We start from the raw sequence: 21,455 nt of genomic DNA on the forward strand, positions 1-21,455 counted from the left end.
TCTCACCTACAGCATGAAAGAACTTTTTTCTTCCATGTCGTTGTCAAGGATACATGAATAGATATATATGAATTAACACAGAATGCTTCTTTCCTAAAGCATCACTTAAAAATATGGCAGAATCATCATCGAGCCCCATGCCAAACCCAAGCCAGGCCTAAGGGCAATATATTTATTCTCAAAAACTCTCACACTGTTAGTCAACTTAGTGTCTTAAAAACGCTTAATGTATTTAAATGTGTTGCAAAGTTAGGCTATTTTCAATTGTATTGAAATGTCTCAAAAGAATACGGTCAATATGATGGAATGTTAACTCGATGCTAAAACTTCCATCATAGTTTTCTTTCAAAAGAAATAACAAAGTGCGCGAAGTGGTTCATTCTGATCACTCTCAGCACAATTTAATTTACAATCAACTCAACGTTGTTTTCCTAAATGCTTTACAGTTTCTTGTCAACAAAGTACAGTCTGTTAAAAGTGTGTCACCTAAACTTTTCAAAGTTTCTTTGAAGAAAGTACACCACACTATATCACGAAGAAACTAATTAAAGCCTAAAGGAAGTTGTGACTCCACTGATTTCAAGACGTCCGGTATTCGGACGGGATATCCGCTGATGATAACACTCCTAGTTCAACAATCATGCTGTTCAAATCTCAATAGCTTTGTTTGTCAATCTACCAACATTCAGCCCGCCAACATGGGGAGAAAATGCTTGGATCGCAGAAACAAACGGAAAATCGGATATCCTCATGAAGAATTTCCTTTTTCTCTGCTCAATTCCAAGCGTCTTTATCCTCTAGCAATCGCTCTGTCGCCATTACACCGTAGGTTCCCCGTAACAGACGGGAGTTCATCAACGGCTGATTGTCCGCGGGATGAGAAATCGGGCCTTTTAACCCAACATACACGAACGGCAAACGTAAGACACACAAACTTGCTGGTGGCAGGGTAATGCCTGATTTAATGCCCGGAAAGAAGACAGGACACGGTGCGGGTGCAGGTTGAACACGCGGGTTAAGGGTGATCAATATGGGCGACTCGGGGGTAACGACAAACAACCTAGTGAGTTGGGCTAGGAAAGGCTTTGTTGTTCGACAGGGGCAAGGAAAGTACAAAGGCATGTCAGAGTTGACCAAACGAATAGCAGTTTCTTTAACAACACCAGAATTATTAGCTTTGACCATCTTATCATCGGCGGAACAGATGAACCTGAAAAAGAGTTCAATATTTGTGTATGAGACAAAGATAACTGTCATGGCAGTAAGCACAACAGGCTAAGCTCTAAACACGCATTTAAGACTAAGGACGAAGTTGACTTGTTATTAAGAACTAACATACCTATGGCCACGCGTACACTCGTACTCATTCCCAATATACGCCCTCACGGTCGGGTATTGCCTTCGTTGATTCCTAGCAGCATTTCCTTTCGAGCCCGAAGCTGGAGCTACACATATGGGCAGCGGATTGACTTTATAATCAGTGCATTGCCGCGAGGCATATACAAGAGACTGGAAGAGAGGCAGCGCCGTATTACTGTTTGCATTTGGCAGCTCATTCGGAGCTGGCCATGCTTCAACACCGGCAGTTTTTACCCCAGGGTGTTTGACATGTCCGTCAATATAGCTGCTTAAACCTGCCTGATTTTCATTCAGTAATGGTATATCCCATGGCAGGAGAAAATTACTACCGGGGAAAAAGCCTTGCTGTTCTAATCCCTTCGACACTTGGTACGTATTCGCGTTGCCAAGACGACACAAAGACCAGCTACAAAACAACGGCATTCGATCACCGGTGAGCTCACTGCTCAACATGCACTCCAAGTACTCAGCGGCTTCCTTGGAAGAGGGTCGCCTTATTTCATCATCCTCCCCCTGATACGTATCACCACTCAGGTGTTCAGTCCCCCCGGCAGAGCTGTTTCCATGGAAACCGAGTGAAGTAGCACTCTTCTGATAGTTCGATTCCAGTTCGGACATTGATTGAAATCCTTCACTAAGAAGTGAACTCATGGGATTCGGAGCACTTGCGGCCGTTGCGGGATTAGGGACACTCGCGGGACTGGAAACACTCGTCACAGGATTCAATACATTTGAGGGTTCGGGGCTGAATGAGGGATTCGTGACACTCGGCGGATTCGTGACACTCGCGGGATCTGCTAAACTCGCGGGATCTGCTGCACTCGCGGGATCTGTTACGCCCGGGGACTCTGCGACACTCGCTGGATTTGTTGACGTCGCGCGAGTCGATACAAATTCTTTTGCATCCTTATTCAATCTAACTGACGCAGCAGAAAACGTTGCCGCTCTCTGTGCCGAGGTTTCTTGGTCTGACATTGTCGTTTCTGAGACGGGTAATACAGGGGGCGTCGTAGCTGGTTTCTCATGGACGCTGTATGGATAACAGGGGAATGAGAAATGGACCAAGGTTGAGCAGCATTTTTCCTCCATAGTTTGATAAAAGTCATAGTTTGCCGCCTGTGTTAGAGAAAATATGTTGTGTTTTTTATAGCCATTGTCCTCACCCTTTCTCTTACTTCTAAATCATTGATAGATGAAAATAAAAGCGTACCTTCAGATCAAAGGGATCTTCTCGTTGGGCCTGTGTTCGTCCGCAGTTACAGGCACAGAGGCTGGTGATACGACTCGAGTGAGGTTTGCAAGATATAGTGCTCTTGTCTATCAGAGGGTTGTCCTCGATTGATTGTCCTGGAACTATGTGAAACTGAATAGCGCATGAAAATAGTGAACTTTGCTAGGTGTCATTGCTGCTGTTGTTATTGATGATTGTTGATCTTATTGTTGCTCTTATTATGACAGACACAAACAACACAGTACCGAATATCAAAATGCAACTTCAACATCCTTAATACATTCACGTACCGGATAAATACAGTGTCGTCCTTTGAGACTTCGTACTTCGCATAATTGCCTTCCATTCATCCACATCTGCAAGCAAAAATCGCACGAATTGAAAGAAAAGTCAAGATCAACGTTCAATTGAAAAAATCCACATTTGACGCCGCTGACCTTGTTACAATCGTCCTGCAGTTGCATAACGTACTTCTCGTACGCAGGACCACGAGCGTTCATCGCGAAAACGCGGAGAGCCTGGTTCAGCTGGAATGAAACCAAGATGGAAAACGTGTGATAGCAGAAGTGGCAGATAATTGATTGAAAGCTGGTCGAGTTCAACATCATCTGTTTACCTGATTTATATGCACACTCTTCGGATAATGAGACGCCAGATTGTCAAGATATGCACTGGTTGCAACTGGGAGGACTTTGCGGCAACGCCTAGTGCAAAGAATCAGATCTTGGAGCACATTACAACAAGGTAATTCACTGGATGGAATCCAACCAGGATGAAAGAAAATTCGCCTGATGATTGCCGGTAAAACTGCCTCAAACGTTGCTTTTTTCCCGGACTTATTTGAAAAACCAACTGGTGAAACTTACGCGTCGGAAAACTTCATTTCAAGGTCAAGGTTTGCAGCAAGTGTGGTCAAATGGTTGTTGTCGTTACTTCGTTCACTCATGAGGTATCCAAACACAGCGACGCAAACCTTCGCCCATTCTCGAATGGTGGGTACCTGGGATTTAAAAATAATCGGATGAAGATTATTCTGGCTTAGATTTCTGAATTCTGTCATCAGCAAATGATCAAAAATGTGGCATTAGCATTCGTTTCTGCACACCGGAATTACAAACCAACCACTTACCTCAACATGTGTCCCCCTACGACCTTCAGCCAATCCGTCACGACCGTCGCCTGTCATTAGATTATCAATTTGTTCCCGCAAGAAATCTCGGAATAACACGTGACCAGTGTTTGTGCTGGTGCCGTTGGATGTAGTTGTCGCTCGAGGGGCCTTGGGAAACAGCATGGATCTGAAACTGTCTGGATGGATGAGAGGAACAAAACATGTCATCATGTAATTTCCTAACAAGTGTATCATTTTTGAGAAGTAAAGACCTATTTCAAGATCCTGAATAAATACACGAGTAACATTGGCCAAAGTTTTTCATTTTTTAAAAAAAATTGGTAAAACTAAAGAACTAAGGCTGGAGCAATGTGGACTTAGAAACATTTGCTGCTTGGAGGCACAGAAGCCTTATAACAGATCACAGAAGCGAAAGGTACAACCTCTTCGCTGTTATCTCACTATAGACTAAGCCATCCTAGCGCAATACACGCGAGGTTCGACTCACCAGGGAAGGCTGGAATTGGAAATTTTTTCAGGAGAATATCAAGAGCATCTGCAGAACGCGATATCTCCGCCGCTTGGACATGAACGAAATTATGACTGGAGGTGACAGTGAACAGTGAACTGGAACTATGAAAAATAAATCTTTATTAGAAAAGAACAACATAGATCATCCTTTCAAATTAACCTGGTGTAAACTACACGTCATTGATGGAATACTACTTGGCTATCTTCTCCCCCATGCCAACACGGGGTCCACTCTCGCACACTCACGTCTCCATAGCTGTACCCAGAATCATATCATTAACAAATACGACATCCCAGCATATTTTACCTAAGACTGCCTAATAAGCGACTTTTTCTCATTATACTGTACACCTGATCTTCTAACGCGTGCTGGAGGTTGGTAAGAGGACTCTTAGCTGGAGCCTATACAAAAATACAAAATGAAGTACATGAAAAACTTGCTAGACCTCAAAAAATTACAAAAGAGCGCGAGTCTTTTTTTTCACCTGAGATTTAATTTTCGTCCGACTTGCGTAAGAGTCTGGGTTTGACTCAACCTATAGAGGAATATGCACGTGTATATTGCGGGGCGTTTGAATAATTGTGTCGGCAGAAAGAATCAACTATAATACATCTCATTTATAATCTCATTTCACTAACTAACCTCGGATACATTTCTGCTTAATAACTGTGAATTTTTGTTCTAAAATGATAAATGGAAAAAGAAATAAAGCCATTTGCATCATGGATGCTAACTTCAAAAATGTTGAGAATATTTTCCATTTTCGTGTGACTCAGATCAATCACCTGTTGAAAAGAACAGAGAAGTCTTGGGATGCAAGGACGACCAGTCTGTTTCCAAATATCGTGGATCCCTTCAACACTGCTCAGTTCTTGGCTTAGTATTGTAATGAGTTGTTGTCTAAATTTTTTTTAAAATTCGCGTACATTTCAAATGTTCTGTATCAGTATAATGACTTTATCCACACCGTTAAAACCACAATCACTTCAGTGCATTGTGTAATACCTTGTATTTGCAACCAGCTTAAATAATCGGATGTAACTAACGTCAAATATCTGAGTTGGATGCATTAACTACAGAGCAAGAAAAGACAAGTTTATTTGATTTTTTTTTTCGAGAAATTTGTGAGCTATATGAAGGTCTCGTCTTACCACCATGATATGACAAACAGAGAACATGAACAACAAAGCTTTAGCGTATTGATATTCCTCATGCTGCCAAGCTTTATAAGACTCCTATGAAGAGGGCAAAATAAATAGATAGAGCACCAGTAACTAATTCACGCATTGATCAAAAGACGAAAATTGCATTAAAACATCACGTGCTTTCTAGGCCATCCAAAGGTCGCCTCCTCATGTGATTAACGCGTGTTTTTTTCGAATCACTTATTTCCCAATTGCGCCGTTGCGAGGCCCTAATTTCGTCTGCAAAATTTCCTTCCCACGTTAATTTTCTAGTGTTCAATTGGTTGGGAGTGTATAAGTGATATACTGTAGTGTTCGATTAATTGGTCGGTGTATAATAAATATATTTGTAGTAAATGTTTGATGCTGGCAAACGCTCGGTTTCACTGTTAAAAAATTCCAGCACTCATTTGAAAAGATGCTATTGCCAAACATCTTATTTTAAATACATCTGCCACAATTCTTTTTCACGATACACGATTTCCTGAAATTAGCAAGCTCTTAAAGCTACGGCTCAAACGTCGTGACTCGTCATTTAAAGAGTCGCAAATGTTTCGAGACTCAGTTTTACCTCATAAAAGTGCATACTTTTCATTTAGGTAGTGAAACTCTGAAAATAACAAGATTTCGTCTGGTCGGCTGCGTCGCAGAATTTGGCATCTTACGTTTACTTTGTTATGCAACGCCACTCGACTTTTCGATCGACTTGCTTAATTGAGTTGATTATTTGCTTTAGTAATTACAAGTTATTTGCTTTGCCTATATATACTTACAGCAAATGGAATATTTCTATGCAAGACTTCGCACAATTTGTACAACATTGCACCATCGTGAACAGTGATCAAATGAAGATACAGAGTTCTCTGCTCAACATCATGGAATATTTCTATTTCACACTACACAACACAAAAGGCAGTAAACGATCTTAGCCAGAATAATTCGCGAATAACTAGCTTAAAATGTCTCAGTTGAAGTAATGTATATATCTACCAGCTTACCGGGTTAGAATTTGTCATTTTAAAGAAATTCTCCACCTTTAAGAATAAAATGGAGATTCATATTTGTGAGAAATATAAAGTAAAGGCATATATAAAAACTTAGCAAGAGTCATTTCGAGACAAGAAGGATACAACCGGCCACAATGCAATCAATTTTAAAATCTCATAAACCATTTAAGACAATTGTGGACCATTACATACGGTATATTCTAGATTCTTAAATTATAGTACTTTCATTTTTAGTTTATTTTTAGCCCCAAGCTAATTTAAAAGACAACAGTTTTTAAGATTCTACATAGTCATAGTGATTCAAGTTGAAGGCAATGGTTTTCCAAGCGTAAAATTTCTCAAATATGTATTCAAATCTAAAATTTTCACAGCAGGTATAATATCCGCATATGTGTATATATTCCAAAACAAACTTGTCAGCATTTAAAGTGCAAAAGAAAAGATCATTGCAGCTTGATGAGAGAATACATAGCTAGATATAAAATGAACCCAATTAAAAAAATTGGGAAAGACTGCGTCCAGAAATTCATCGTAAGACAGCCGTACGGTAAAAAAGGCGGGTGGCCAAGAGGTAAAGGTGGCACGATCATTTTGAGTACAGCGAGAATTTTCCCGGCAATGTGTATCCATGAGCTCGGGGAGGATTGTCCACTGAGAAGAATTCATAAGAACGACGGCAAAAATCATGCGGAAATAAATTTCCTCAGAGCTCTTAGACGCGAAATTTGTCTTTCGAAGGATAAAGAGACAGAGGGCACAAAAATAAAAGCGGATCTTGTACAAAACTATTCTCCCTGTAACATCAGTCGCCCGCCAACGCGGGAATATGGTTGCGCTGATGCCATCCTGAAATTTAAAAATGAGATGGAAACAAAAAACATCGAACTGTCTCTGTCAATAAAATTCTCAAATTTCTACATTCACCAAAAGGAAGAAAACATAGAAGGGTTAAAGAAGCTTTTAAAAAATGGAGTAAAATTGGAACTACTTCAGGGTGAGGACGCTTGGAGAGACTTCTTAAACGATGAAAACTTTGTTCAACTATTTGAGGATGAAAAACAGGAATTACTCGAACAGGCGACGTCAGAAGAAAGAAAATCGAGAGAGATGGAGGACGTGAAAATTATGAACAATATCAAAGAGCAAAGAAACAGTATTTCATAGTAAAGCCTTGCATGTTTACACTTGCAATTTTCGGTGCGATTCTTACCGCGACTCTCTTCTTTTGATAGATGTGAACGAGTGAATTAGCTACGGATGTTCAAATAGGAGCTCTTATACATCAAAGCATTTGAATCTTATTAAGGCTGATACACACTAGGCGACAAACGCTGAAACAAATCGCTTCGTGCATGTGTACATTTGGACGGCAATGATGACATCATTGTACGCAAGAGCTATAATTAACTAGCCTTGACACTGTGACGTGTCGCACAAAATCAAACTAGCTTGATTTTGTGCCACGTGTTGTAGCGACAAATTTGCATCGGAAGGAAAAGGTTTTCGCTCAAATTTCCCTCTTCAGACGATGAAATTTGTCGTTGCGACGTGTTGCATAGCCTGCAACGCAGACTATATCCCAATATATAGTCTGCGTTGCAGGCTACGCGTTGCAGCGATTTGTTGCTTAATGTGTACCGTCCTTCACTCGTTCGCATCCATCAAAAGAAGAAAATCCCACATAAAATCGTAAACGTCGTAAATTTAAATAATAAAGTGTAAGCGGGTTTTAAAGGAACAGGTATCAACTGGTTCCTCATTTCATGTTTATATTCTTGACGATGTTTTGATATGGTTCAATTACTGCAGCGCCATAGCAAGCTCACATTGTGCATAGTCATAGTTAGTTTGTAACAATGCTTTACCACTGATCTAATAATAACACACTGGAGGTAGCAACTGGATATGAATTGACCCAGAACAGAGAAAATACAACCTTAAAATCTCTACGGGCGCCGTTAACAACACAGAACTTTGAACGAAACCCATCCTTAAAAATAATATATTTCATATTCGTCTTGCTGCCTTATATAAAAATCTGTTTTCGTTAGATATTTTGGTATTCCTCAGTCTACCAACAGGGTGCAACAGCTGACTGACTGATGATAGGTTGTTAAACGCTGATTGTTTTCATTATTGTGTTCGGATACTTCGAGACACAGTTCAGATATCTTTATACTTCATTTAAAGACTTAGCTCTTGGCCTCTCATATAACGAGGAAGCTTCGAGAAGAAGCTAGAAACTACGCCACTGAACGAGTGCAAAATATTTTTTGTCCACCGCTGAAGTGAGAGTCTGGTTGCACACAGTAACTGTAGTGCAAACTACAGTTGCTTGCGAGACGGTTTCCAAGAAGCAGCATATATACTTCCGAATAATGTCAACCTGATTCGGTTGTGCGAATCCAAATTTTCCAGCACTTTATGATTCAACCTTAGATTACGCATGCATAATTAATAATGTTTTCACCCAAACACAAGTTCGGAAGAGTGATGTTCGCCTCATTGCCTAGCCGAGAAGGACTAGAGCATTCGTTGGGTGACATGCAGAATGCGTAGGTTTTAAGCAGTTTCGTAAAATTTCTGCAATTTCCGGTTTCGCAACCAAATATAATTAATATGTTACGGCAGGTGTTAGCATGCGTACGTTTTGCTGGGCCTTAATATTATCATTATGCAAAGAATCTACAAAAGTGAAACCTAAATACTAAATTTGTAACTATGGCAGGAGCAAATGAAACGGTTGGAAAAGAAGACGTAAAGAAATTCATAATTCAACATCGGTATCTTCAGAATCCTCGTCAATGGCCAAGTGGTAGCGGAGCCACTGTAGTATTAGGCAGAGTAAAAATTGAGTTCAACAATGCGGGACACGATGAATTTATACACGACACAGGGATTTTCAAAAATGATGAGAACCACCACTCCGAAAAATATTTCCTCGACTTTCTCAAAGCGAAATTAGATGCCCTGGAAGGCACAGTCACTCAAGTTATAGTAAATCTTGTTCAAAACTACTCTCCCTGTAGCGACTGCGTAACAAGAATCCTCGAATTTGTTGACGGCCAAGACTTTCGTTTAACGTTTACAATAAAGTTTGCAAACTTTTACAAACATTATTACAATAGAAACAGAGAATCAATGAAGCTGTTGTTACAGAAAGGCATAAGATTGCAGCTACTTCAAGGTGAATCTGCTTGGAAAGAGTTCTTAGACGATAAAACCTTCGTTAAATTAAATACGCGGGGTGAGAGACAAGAAATACTCAATTTGGCAAAGACAAAAGAAAGAAAAGACAGAGAGAAGGATGACGTGGCGATCCTTAAAAAAATTGAATGCGAAGTTTTTGGTAAAAAAGTGTTCTCCACAGGTATAATCAAGGAATGCGTATATCTACAGTATATCCATCTATTACTACATGCATGTATTCATATTTGTATTACTATGCCATTATTCAATTTTGCATATTTTTTATCTCAACAGATGACCTTGTACACCAGACGCAACATTTGCAACTTTGAAATTTTGAGAAAACACGTGGCAGAAGACAACTGATAATAAAATCAGTAAAAATAGCTACAAGAGAGTTGCAATAAACTATACTTACAATATGTATGTATCTATACAACATATATGTAAAAATATATTGTGAAACTAAGGATTTATCATGCAATCTATTTGATCAATTGTTCTCCAATGGCTACAATGACTTTGCGGTCTTGCCCGGCAAAGTGTGTCAAGAACACTTATATTTATTCTTAAGACTGACTTTGTAATGTAAAATTCCGAATATATTGTTGTTGTTTTTGATTCGAATACGATTGCGTTTTTAATTTTGTGTGAGAAATGAAAGCGAACGAAGTCGATAAATCTTACAAAGTTTTTAGACCGGCAAAGAACGACGAAACACTCTTAGAAAGGAAAACGAAACAGAAAGGACACTCGCGCTGAAACACGCGACAAAAAAATTCAGTTCAACTCCCAAAAAAGGGATAGTTTCATTATTATTGTACAGTCTTTAAAGCGGATGAAAACTTTGTTCAACTAACTGAGGATGAAAAACAGGAATTACTTGAACAGGCGACGTCAGAAGAAAGAAAATCTAGAGAGAATGAGGACGTGAATATTATGAACAATATCAATGGGCAAAGAAACAGTATTTCCTAGTAAAGCCTTGCATGTTTACACTTGCAATTTTTGCTGCGATTTTCTTCTTTTGATAGATGTGAACGAGTGAATTAGCTGCAGATGTTCAAATAGGAGTTCTTATATATATATCAAAGCATTCGTAACGTATTAAGGCAAAAACACACTAGGCGACAATCGCTGAAACAAATCGCTTCGTGTGTACATTTGGACGGCAATGATGACATCATTGTATGCAAGAGCTATAATTACCTAGCCTTGACACTGTGACGTGTCGCACAAAATCAAACTAGCTTGATTTTGTGCGACGTGTTGCAGCGACATATTTGCATCAGAAGGGAAAAGTTTTCGCTCAAATTTCCCTCTTCAGACGATGAAATTTGTCGCTGCGACGTGTTGCAATGATTTGTCGCTTAATGTGTACCGTCCTTCACTCGTTTGCATCTATCAAAAGAAGAAAATCGTAAAACTTACATAAAATCGTAAAGTGTAAACGTCGTAAATTAAAATCATAAAGTGTAAGCGGGTTTTAAAGGAACATGTATCATCTTGTTCCTTATTTCAAGTTTATATTCCTGACGATGTTTTGATATGGTTCAATTACCGCAGCGCCATAACAAGCTCACATTGTGCATAGTCATAGTTTGTAACAATGCTTTACCACTGATCTAATAATAACACACTGGATGTAGCAACTGGATATGAATTGACCCAGAACAGAGAAAATACAACCTTACAATCTCTACGGGAGCCGTTAACAACACAGAACTTTGAACGAAACCCATCCTTAAAAATAATATATTTCATATTCGGTCTTGCTGCCTTATATAAAAATCTGTTTTCGATAGATATTTTGGTATTCCTCAGTCTACCAACAGGGTCAACAACTGAGCTGACTGATGATAGGTTGTTAAACGCTGATTGTTTTGATTATTGTGTTCGGATACTTCGAGACACAGTTCAGATATCTTTATACTTCATTTAAAGACTTAGCTCTTGGCCTTTTATAACGAAGAAGCTTCGAAAAGAAGCTAGAGACTACGCCACTGAACGAGTGCAAAATATTTTTTGTCCACCGCTGAAGTGAGAGTCTGGTTGCAAACGCAAACTACTGTTGCTTGCGAGACGGTTTCCAAGAAGCAGCATATATACTTCTTAATAATGTCAACCTGATTCGGTTGTGCGAATCCAAATTTTTCAGCGCTTTATGATTCAACCTAAAATTACGCATGCATAATTAATAATGTTTTCACCCAAACACAAGTTCGGAAGAGTCGTGTTCGCCTCATTACCTAAAGCTGAGAAGGACTAGAGCATTCGTTGGGTGACATGCAGAATGTGTAGGTTTTAAGTAGTTTCGTAAAATTTCTGCAATTTCCGGTTTCACAACCAAATATAATTAATATGTTACGGCAGGTGTTTAGCAAGTTGTTAGTCGAAAGCGTAAACAAAATATCCTCGTCAAAAAGCGTTTCTGTCTTTCGTTGGATCGCAATATAACTCTTCTGCATGCGTACGTTTTGCTGGGCCTTAATATTATCATTATATAAAGAATCTACAAAAGTAAAACCTGATTACTAAGTTTGTAATGATGGCACAAGCAAAAAAAAAAAAGATTGGGAGAGAAGATGTGGAGAAATTCATAGTTAAACATCCTTATTGTGTGTCAGGCAACACTTGGCCACATTCCACAGTTGTGTTAAGTACAGTAAGAATTGACAACGATCACGTCCTAACAAAGATTTTCAAGAACGACAGTCGACAAAGAAAAAAAATTCACGCGGAAATAAAATTCCTCGCATTTCTTAAAGATGAAATAAGAAATTATGAAGGCACCAGTGTTAAAGTATGTTTAGTTCAAAACTACTCTCCCTGTAGCGATTGCGCAAGTAAAATCCTCAAATTTATGGACGAAAATAACGCTTGTTTTACAATAAAGTTTGCCAATTTTTACTTTCACGATCGTCTAAACCACAGAAATGGATTGAAGAAGCTTTTACGAAATAGAATGATAAATTTGGAGCTAATTCAGGGTGCAGATACTTGGAAAGCGTTCTTAGACGATGAAACCTTCGTTGAATTAAATAACCAGGGTGAGAAAGACGAATTACTCGAAATGGCAACAGAAGAAGATAGACAAACCAGAGAAAAGGATGACGTGGTGATACTTAACGATTTAAGAAGTGAGTATAGAATATAAGAAGTGAATATATCCATATACATCAACCTATCTATCTATGCCACATATATACAATTTATATTAATTTCGGATTTAAAGGGTCGAATATATAGTTTCACCGTCTTAATGAGAGTTTATATATTTTTTTATCCCAACAGCTGATGGAACAAGCGGCGTGAATATAAACGAATAACCGTGGAGATACTAGTAGAAGAAGATAGCTGACGATAAAAGCTAATCAAAGGTCTCAATGAGACGATTCACGGATGCACGAATAGCCGATTAATTGTTGGCTAGTAGCCTAGATAACCAGATAAACAAGTTTTTAATACTAAGCACGCAAAGCAGGTTGGTCGAGTTAATAGCACTAAAGAATGCAAGACCGTTGCAATGACTCCCTGATAATCCCACGGAGTATCCGTGAGTCAAAAATGAACTTTAATAAGTCTAATAGAATATCAATAAAAATATATTGGAAAGTACAATATACTCCTCAAAAAATGTTCATAATAATAACTTTTTTGTCCTTGTGTCTTTGCGCACATTCTTTATGTATGTAAGGTAGCCACATGGCAAAAATCTGTTTGTATAAGTTCAAATTATGCACTGAATATGTAGTTGTAAACAGTATCTTTGTATTAAGGTTAAAAACATTTAGTTTGCCTCTTCAATATGATTCTTAGTTTGCCTTTTATAAATCAGAACACTTTTCTATTCTGAAAACATCTTGAAATTGGCATACGTTTTGGTCCTGGTCTGTCCCTAACAAATCATGCTGTTTTACTCTCTTTCGTTTTTCAAACGAGTTAGAGTCGTTAAAATTGAATTCGACGCGACTGAAATTCGAGAGAAAATACAGGCCTGAGTTATTGAAATATACCTTCTGACAGTTTATGATAGCCCTCATATTTTCAATGAAAGCATATCAAATAATTTAGGTCTGTACTACATGTGCACATACTTTATAATGCAGACAATGTCAGTGATGCCATTTAAACAATAACATACTCTCTGTCCGGCAAAGCTGTAATCGCATCAAAACGGCAATCCATAATAAGAGTCAGAGGGACAACTAAGACATGTGACCTCGTATCCAGGAATCACGATAATGTAACAAACTATTTAAGAGAGCGAGAGCGTTTAAAATGAATAAGCCGGTGAAGGCCCGGTATTCGCGCAAGATTGTATCAATGTTGACAGCGTATCTGTATGCGTTGGAGGGAATTTGGGGTGTTTAATTTAGGGTAGTTTAGCGCTTAGTCGCTCACCACATCTATCTAAGATAACTTTATCTGTTCACACTGTTTCATTCACAAGTTATATAGATTCTCACCTCTACTACACACATGAACAAGACATACCTGAAAAACATTCCTTTCCACAGCAGAATTTGCGTAAAAAGCTTTCCCTTGGACGCCAGATCGTCCATTTCCGAACAGTCCAACAACGCAAACCTTATCATCGGCAAAGCTAACGGAAATTTAAGCTTTATCAACACAAACGAATCTAGTTCCAAATACCAACTTAAACTAAAACACAAATACAACAACGCAATACTAATTACCACTGCTTGCTGTTAGCTAGCTCGCTAAAAGACTCCAAACTTGCGATTGAATAACCTTGTTTCCAAAACTGCATTTCATCCGCCATTTTGGATTTGGTAACCAGGCCTTTCGTAAACACGACCCTCTTTTTCAGTCCTATTATATAGGGATGCGCGCTCACAAATCTCTGGATAGAAAATTTAGATGAATTACTGTGAACTATTCCCGAAGTAAAGTAGTGTATAATTCAACAATTTAGCAAAAAAATAATCAAAGACACAGATAAAATATGAACCATTTTTTTAATTTGAAAGGTCAAGAGTTAGCTAACAAAAGATTTTGTCGTTGTTATTTGCCCCAGTTAATCATCCTAAGCTGCACTACTAATCTTTTTAACCCTTTCGTTCCAGACTGTGTCATACGCTAACACAATAGTGCGCATGATCCGTAAACGCTGAGTTTCGTGGCGTTGCCGCTTTTTTACATCGCTCAAAAGATGAACGCCGCTATTGTTATCTAAACGGAGTGATAATAAACTGCCAGGATTTTCGTTCATGGAGCTTGAGTTTTTGTGTGCTTCCGTATTTAGCATTTTTGCAAGAAAACGTGCTGTACTTGATGTTGCTGTGTCGCTCTTCAACGTATGAATAAGGTCTTCAATCAAACGTTCCGGAAGGTTGTTTTCCTTTTGACAAAACTTTAACTGCTCCAGAAAAGAATAAGATTTGTCCTGAATCACACCACCACCAGAACTATCACTCATTGAATTTGTCTCTGATTTTGTTTTATTCGTATTAGAAAAGGTTTCTTTTGAAGATTTAGACGAATTTATTGCTCTTTTTTCAACAAGCCTAGCAAATGAGGAATTGTTAGAGTTCTTCTCATTCACTTTAGCAAAACCTTCCTGTACACCTGGTTGGCCGTTTGAAATTTTAGGACCGTCTAAGATTGTGCTATCTGTGTCTTCACCTTCCTCGTCTGCTAGACCAAGACAGAAATCAACACCTTTCGACGTCTTCTTTTTAGGCATTGTACTTTTCGACATAGTTTCGTTTCGAGCCGGGGTACCGTTTGACTGCAACTCCAAGTCCCAATTTCCTCGAAAGCGCATTTTTGTCGGTGAGACAGACTTTGGTTGTGGTTTGATGGTCCTGTAACCGTTCAAGACATCGTCCATACTTTCTTGCAGCGCTGGAAAACTCAGCTCGGCACTTACAGTTCGCCTTAAGCTTGGTTTTGCAATTCCACTAGCAGCTGTACTGCTTCTACTTTTGATACTTGGGTAGCTCGATAATGGTCGGTTTCTTTCCACAAACGTTTCAAATTTCGCATCCGACTGCTCAAAAACTTTGGCCATCAAATCTTTTTTCAATTCTTCCTTCCGTTTAACGACTGGCAAGAAACGCAGCAAGAACCGACTTTTACAAAAATTATGATCTTCCAAAGTTTGTTGCTTTTGCTTCTCAATATGTTCGGTTCTTTTCGACAGAAGTCGTTCTTCATATGCATTTAGTCTCAACACTCTGTCCTTCATGGCACTGTCAAACAAAAGCGAGTGTCCGTGCTCCTTTTGTTTGCTTCCTTGGCCTTGCATCCTTGGTAAAAAACTGGCCTCCATTTTGAGACCAGCTTGAGCCTGTTTTAACCGGCAGTTCGCGGTTGGTAGGCCCGTAGGGATGGTCAAACTCGCAGAGGTAGTCACTATTTGAGTAATGGCGAACCGTGTCTTGATCATATTTCAACGAATCATACAATCCATGACACTAATTCGCTTGTGTTTGTTGAGAGGCCTTTGTTTGCTTCGATAAAAACTTTTGTGCAAACAAACACAATGATTTATGGCATACTGTTAAATAACCCAGCCATTTTGATGGATTAAAGATTTTGCGTGGTCAGCCTCTCTTACTTGAATAATCCGATAAATCTTAGTTGGAGCGGCGTTGGCTGTAAAGAATGCGGATCAAAAGAAGTACGTTGTCTGATGTGAAACGTCACTGACACAGATGCTCCTGCATTCTCTTCATGAACACTACTTTTGTCAGATGAAAATCTCTTGAACGCAGATAAGATTCAAAGAATAAGATCTATATATGCATACTTCTGCTAGAATAGGTTATTTACCTGGGGTAATAAATCATGAAAAGGTAAACTCTATTTGAGTAACATAATCTACACACCGTGACTAACGCGATTAAAAAGTAATCTCGCTACTTATTTTCCCCAAATACAATTAAACTAAGAGATTCCGGGCAGAGTACAATTTTACCCCAAAATTCGCTAAAATAGCTCCAAACAGCAAGAAGTTATGTCTTCGCGTAGTCGTCTAAAACCAGGCGCTCCGTTAAGAAGCGCTTTACCTGATGTATTTCTACGAAAGAACAAATTCGAAGAAAGAATGTTAGAAAATAAACGAAAGTTTTTAGAAAAAATCGAGAGGAAGGTTATTGACAGGTTGGCCAGAGAGCAGGAAGAGTTTGCTATACTCAATTGTGTTTGTATCGGAAACGATTCGGACACTTTTGAATGTAACTCCGACACTTTCGGAAATCGTTTGGAGACTTTCGAAGGTAACTCAGATAGCTTGATCAGCTCATCAAAAGAAGTCAATTTTCCGACAGAAATGATATCACGGAACTGTAACAATATTAACAATACCGCAGAATGTGTACGATTTCCTGAAAAACGAAGAAATAGCGAAGGATTTATTAACCCAGTGAAGAAGATCAATCGCCCAATCGCCCACAGCAGCAATTTCAAACGTTCAAATTCGGATACATCGTTGTTAGACTACATGCGAAGGAAGTCTGAAACAAGGCTGGAAAACATACCGGAAGTGCATAAGGTAGAAGAAAATACATCGACGGTCCCATGCAATTACGAGTATCAAAAAAGAAACGAGAAATGCTCTTTTAGTAGACCACCTTTGCGTTCATCATTTAGCCTACCTGAGGGAACAGCATTCGCCAGTTTAAGAAATGCAAAAGGAAATTCAAGTGCGACAAAAACGCGTGCAAAATCCGCACCTCCAGAGCGTTCGCGATTTTCATTCAGCGGTCGTGATGGGCGGAGAATGAGCCTCACTCCTGTGATTAAACAAATTGGTCAGGTTTCCCTAAACAACACACGCTCAAACTCAAAGTCATACACCGCTGGTGTGAAAGTAATTCGTGATCTGCCAAAGACGACTCAAGTAGAATTGAAAAATAGTGTACATTTCTTATCACAGCATATGATCAAGCAACAAAATGAAATATCAAAAATTAGAACGAGAAGAGCAATGTCAGCAAAAACCACAAAATGATTAAAATGCAGCATGGATTGTTCGACACAAAACCAATACTAGTTATTTATGTTTATTTATTGCTAGCCTTACTTAGTCGAAGTCTTAGGCTTCTTAAAACGAGTTAAAACGTTACTGTACAAGCAATAAATACTTTATAGTAGTATATAATTTATATACACAACTCGCTACTTATAGCAACCAATTTAAACGATACATTTATGTTACAAAAATGTTTGAAATTGAATCAGCTTATATGTGCCAAAGGCATGTGCAGCATTTCACAGGTTCGTAACACATTCCTCGCCTTTCTTTTCGACTCAACACAGAATGAGGAAAGAAATAATTGACCAGCCAAAACGGTAACATCAACAAAAGGAAAACTACAAATGGAAATTCAAGGATTACTCTGGAGAAGGTCAGGAATGTTGGAAAAAATATTTCACATTAAACTAACCTGTAGTTAGCATAGCCAAAATGCTGAAGGACAACGATAATGAGTATAGTTCTGGCGTATTAAACCACTAAATGCCAAAAGACAAAATGAATTGGCTCACAATTTACAATTTACTTATATAGGTATTGTTATGAGGTCATTTGGTTAAAAACCAGTATACTATCAATTGACATACACAATCTTTTGAAGCTATTGTCGAACCAAACTGTACAAGACCCATAAGAAAAGCAGCAAACCCAAAAAAATGAAAGGCAATCTTCAGTTGCCATGGTACTGGTTCCATCATTGAGAATAGAAATGTGAATGCTAAAAATTAAAATATTGAATTTACATCAATTTGCAGAGAATAACATTTGAATCCACAAATCAATTGTCTGCTAATATGTGTAGGAAACTAAATATATACCTATCATAGCAAATGTAAATATCAAGGAGGCCACAGCAATCTCTAAAAGAGGTTGATCACAATATCTTGTGCTTTTGTTCCTGCGGATGAAATATTTGTACATTCACAGATGAAACATTTGCACAAAGCAAGACACATAATGATAGCGATAGGTAACACATTTATGTAATAACTGTCATTTGAACCTGAAAAGCAATACCTTATGATGGATATAATCAGTAGCGTAGCCAGCCTGTCGATTTGTCCCGCTATGCTAATATTTTAATATTCACTGACTGTGAAAACAATAAATTTCTAAAGACATGAATAATTATAATAACTCGAAATTTACATAGCGGGATGAAATCGTCAGGCTGGCTACGCCACTGGATATAATTGTATCAAAAAGGCTGGTAGATTATAGAATGGTCCATTTGGATTTCTGTGTTAGGATTTACTACTTTATACATCTAAATATATACTTACAACATTAGAACATAAATTTGTGGAATAATGAAAGTCAATGCAAAAAGAATTAAGGCGATACGACTAAAAAGAAAATAGTTAAAATTTGTTATTATCAAACCAATTAAACCTGGAAATGTTACAAATGAAGTTATGAATGCCACTAATTGTTACATGCAGTCACAAAAATTCTTATCCTTTGTTATATATATACACCATTAACCCCATTAATCCACCATTTGATCGGACATAACGCTCTGCTTTTATAACTAAATTTTGATTGGGAAAAAACGTCCAATTTGGTCCAAGGTTACCAAGGAATGTCTGTAAATATTCTTATCACAATTCAATTCTAATCTTAACAAGGAACTGGCGCAACTCACATTCTCTTTCGATCGTCTTTTGGAAACCATCTTGTTAGATGATAAGCGACGTGGGACATAAAATAAAACCACATTTCGATTTATGGAACAAGTAGTCTGAAGTAGAGCCTTGTCTTTGCTCTCAACAGGTCAACAACTATCGAACTAGTCCATAGCAACCGATATAGTTTAGATCCCTTTCGTTTCTGGTCCTCGATCGCAGAGATTTAACTATTTTAAAGATTACTTGTCCTCATCCATGATATATAAATTACTCGCTACAAGAAAATATCTTTATTTCAACAGATTTTCATTCAGCTACTACAAATAAATATCAGCACAAAATATCAACTCGTACTTGGCGTAGAATTACTAAAATATATGCAAATAAATGCAAATATATTTAACATTTCTGGCGGAAGTTGAAGATAAGTTATTCACATATGAGAAGATGTCAGATTTACACAAAAGGATAAACAAAGAATATTAATTTATGGGTGATGTTTTGTTTGCTTGGTATTTTAACTAGGAGTTACAACGTATGTATGTATATATACCACAAATCATTGCTACAAAAGGGTTATTTTTTTCCCTCCATGGGGTATGGTGGAGGAGGCTGGTCTGGGTTCCATGTTGTTGGTTGTTGTGTGACAGCTGGTGAGGGGTAGCCAGCAGGTTGAGGGTGACTTGTGGGAGGAGGGTAACCCAGACTAGGTGGGGGGTTTATAGGGGGTGGATACACCCCTGTGGTGGAGGATGGGTACCCCATGCCAGGTGCTGTTAATACATTTCCTGGCAGGAAAGGTGGTTCGCCTGGTTGCATCATCTGAGGTCCACTTGAGATTTTTATTGGAAATAACACCTTTGGATCAAAAGCAGCTTCAATGTCAACATTAACAATGAAATAATACTCCAGATGCATGCATTTACAGTTGTCAAAGCTTGGTATTATATCAGTGGGTATGTTGAGTGCTACATCATGCCAACTTTCTTCCCCTCGCGGTGATAGGCCTTCGCTTAACCGTACAGATGACTTCGCATTTTCGTCCTCGCTAGTACAACCTGTATTACTGATTAATGTAAGCTTCTGAGTCAACCTTGCTTCAATCTTTCTTAGTGGTTTGTCTGTCTCCTTGTTATCAATCTCAAATGAAAAAATTATTTGGTCACCAAGGTAATATGCCTGTTTTTGAATCCTACCAACAAGTCGAATAGGTCCAGATTGACAGCAAAGACAGCAAAGAAATTTCTCTTCAGTGACGGTAGCTGGTTCAAGGAGGTTCCGAGTCTGGTTTAAATCCACTGGTGATGCTACTACCTTAAAGGCACATTGATGTGATACTAAATATATATAAAGACATTACTTGCTAATTAGTATTTATGATATTCCAACTATGCAAAATATTTAAACAATCGGTCTGTCAAAATATAAATCAAAAATTGAACAAAATAGCCAGGTAATACCAACCTTGAAAGGAATCTTTTCTTCTATATCTGACTTCAATCTCCAACTGTCAACATCGATCTTAATCTTCATATAATATAGCACGGCTCCTGTCGTAAACGGTGCCTCGAAACTTGGTGGCAAATTATTCGGCAATTGAAATTGAAATGGATAGTGGAAATCTCCTGGTTGAAGGATGATTTCCGATTCAGGAGGCAATGGCGTTACTAGGGTCACGGAATTATTAAAGTACTCTTCGTTATTCCAGTGGGTCTTCCGATCATCACCGGAACCTGTGGTCCATCTGACTGAACTTTTACCCTTAAATTTCAACGATATTTTCTTGCATTTTACAGCTGAGTCAACTCTTACAATGATATCTCCAAATATAGTTTCACCAGGGTAAAAAAACTTCTTCGGATCTGCAAAATTTACATCGAATCGTGGCATACTGTATTTGGCAATGCTACGATCAATTAAAATCCAGAGATTAAATTCTAAGGCTACGCCCGTGGTGATTTTGACCCCGGAGATTAACCCTTTGGGCCAGAACCCGTAGGGGATCTTCCGCCCATTGGACAAGGTTGAAGGTCAAGCGCCCTGAACACAGTACAGTGCTAATTTACGCACTTGTTTTGCGACTTTTCATTTTCAACCTCGCAAGGTTTTGGGTACGAATAATCCGCAAAATTGAAGATGAAACTCGATATTATATACTAAAACAACTTTATTTTTAAAATTGATTGATAATTAAATAAAGTGCAGAAAA

General features: G+C 38.4%; 4 protein-coding genes across 4 annotated transcripts; 1 reads left to right on the forward strand and 3 right to left on the reverse strand.

Moving 5' to 3' along the window:
• Positions 1 to 3: 3 nt before the first annotated feature.
• On the reverse strand, positions 4 to 6,554 carry LOC114518496 (protein SMG8-like). Its single transcript, XM_028538502.1, has 17 exons — positions 6,416 to 6,554; positions 6,191 to 6,313; positions 5,385 to 5,468; positions 5,239 to 5,306; positions 5,019 to 5,133; positions 4,876 to 4,914; positions 4,718 to 4,768; positions 4,540 to 4,634; positions 4,210 to 4,334; positions 3,720 to 3,898; positions 3,457 to 3,590; positions 3,207 to 3,294; positions 3,028 to 3,117; positions 2,881 to 2,946; positions 2,570 to 2,722; positions 1,340 to 2,475; positions 4 to 1,210 (listed from the first exon to the last, which is right to left on the reverse strand). The coding sequence occupies exons 1-17, from the start codon at positions 6,431 to 6,433 to the stop codon at positions 775 to 777; spliced, it is 3,000 nt and encodes a 999-aa protein (XP_028394303.1). The 5' UTR covers positions 6,434 to 6,554; the 3' UTR covers positions 4 to 774.
• Positions 6,555 to 8,280: 1,726 nt separating this feature from the next.
• Positions 8,281 to 10,240, forward strand: LOC114518497. The gene is made up of 2 exons (XM_028538503.1): positions 8,281 to 9,794; positions 9,908 to 10,240. The coding sequence occupies exons 1-2, from the start codon at positions 9,146 to 9,148 to the stop codon at positions 9,943 to 9,945; spliced, it is 687 nt and encodes a 228-aa protein (XP_028394304.1). The 5' UTR covers positions 8,281 to 9,145; the 3' UTR covers positions 9,946 to 10,240.
• Positions 10,241 to 17,636: 7,396 nt separating this feature from the next.
• LOC114518464 lies at positions 17,637 to 19,630 on the reverse strand. Its single transcript, XM_028538455.1, has 6 exons — positions 19,264 to 19,630; positions 18,902 to 18,964; positions 18,437 to 18,516; positions 18,206 to 18,336; positions 18,031 to 18,097; positions 17,637 to 17,956 (listed from the first exon to the last, which is right to left on the reverse strand). Exons 1-6 carry the CDS (start codon positions 19,335 to 19,337, stop codon positions 17,826 to 17,828), a joined length of 546 nt encoding a protein of 181 aa, XP_028394256.1. The 5' UTR covers positions 19,338 to 19,630; the 3' UTR covers positions 17,637 to 17,825.
• A 183-nt stretch (positions 19,631 to 19,813) lies between these two features.
• On the reverse strand, positions 19,814 to 21,153 carry LOC114518463 (arrestin domain-containing protein 3-like). Its single transcript, XM_028538454.1, has 2 exons — positions 20,711 to 21,153; positions 19,814 to 20,560 (listed from the first exon to the last, which is right to left on the reverse strand). Exons 1-2 carry the CDS (start codon positions 21,134 to 21,136, stop codon positions 19,823 to 19,825), a joined length of 1,164 nt encoding a protein of 387 aa, XP_028394255.1. The 5' UTR covers positions 21,137 to 21,153; the 3' UTR covers positions 19,814 to 19,822.
• Positions 21,154 to 21,455: the final 302 nt, after the last annotated feature.

Source organism: Dendronephthya gigantea, unplaced genomic scaffold, assembly GCF_004324835.1.
Source record: "Dendronephthya gigantea isolate DGI-Jeju-01 unplaced genomic scaffold, DenGig_1.0 000010F, whole genome shotgun sequence".
Classification (NCBI taxonomy): domain Eukaryota; kingdom Metazoa; phylum Cnidaria; class Anthozoa; order Malacalcyonacea; family Nephtheidae; genus Dendronephthya; species Dendronephthya gigantea.

What these genes read in the sequence shown, in the direction of transcription:
- LOC114518464 (XM_028538455.1), bottom strand. Translation starts at nt 19,337, where the DNA reads ATGTGGTTTTATTTTATGTCCCACGTCGCTTATCATCTAACAAGATGG. An exon ending in CAAATTTATGTTCTAATGTT is followed by an intron (nt 18,517 to 18,901) that starts GTAAGTATATAT and finishes TTTCATCCGCAG; the next exon opens with GAACAAAAGCACAAGATATT. An exon ending in CAATAGCTTCAAAAGATTGT is followed by an intron (nt 18,098 to 18,205) that starts GTATGTCAATTG and finishes TTTGGCATTTAG; the next exon opens with TGGTTTAATACGCCAGAACT.
- LOC114518463 (XM_028538454.1), bottom strand. Translation starts at nt 21,136, where the DNA reads ATGCCACGATTCGATGTAAATTTTGCAGATCCGAAGAAGTTTTTTTAC. An exon ending in AAGAAAAGATTCCTTTCAAG is followed by an intron (nt 20,561 to 20,710) that starts GTTGGTATTACC and finishes TGTGCCTTTAAG; the next exon opens with GTAGTAGCATCACCAGTGGA.
- LOC114518497 (XM_028538503.1), top strand. Translation starts at nt 9,146, where the DNA reads ATGGCAGGAGCAAATGAAACGGTTGGAAAAGAAGACGTAAAGAAATTC. An exon ending in TAAAAAAGTGTTCTCCACAG is followed by an intron (nt 9,795 to 9,907) that starts GTATAATCAAGG and finishes TTATCTCAACAG; the next exon opens with ATGACCTTGTACACCAGACG.
- LOC114518496 (XM_028538502.1), bottom strand. An exon ending in AAGCTGGTTGCAAATACAAG is followed by an intron (nt 5,134 to 5,238) that starts GTATTACACAAT and finishes AAAAAAATTTAG; the next exon opens with ACAACAACTCATTACAATAC. An exon ending in GAGTGTACGCGTGGCCATAG is followed by an intron (nt 1,211 to 1,339) that starts GTATGTTAGTTC and finishes ACTCTTTTTCAG; the next exon opens with GTTCATCTGTTCCGCCGATG.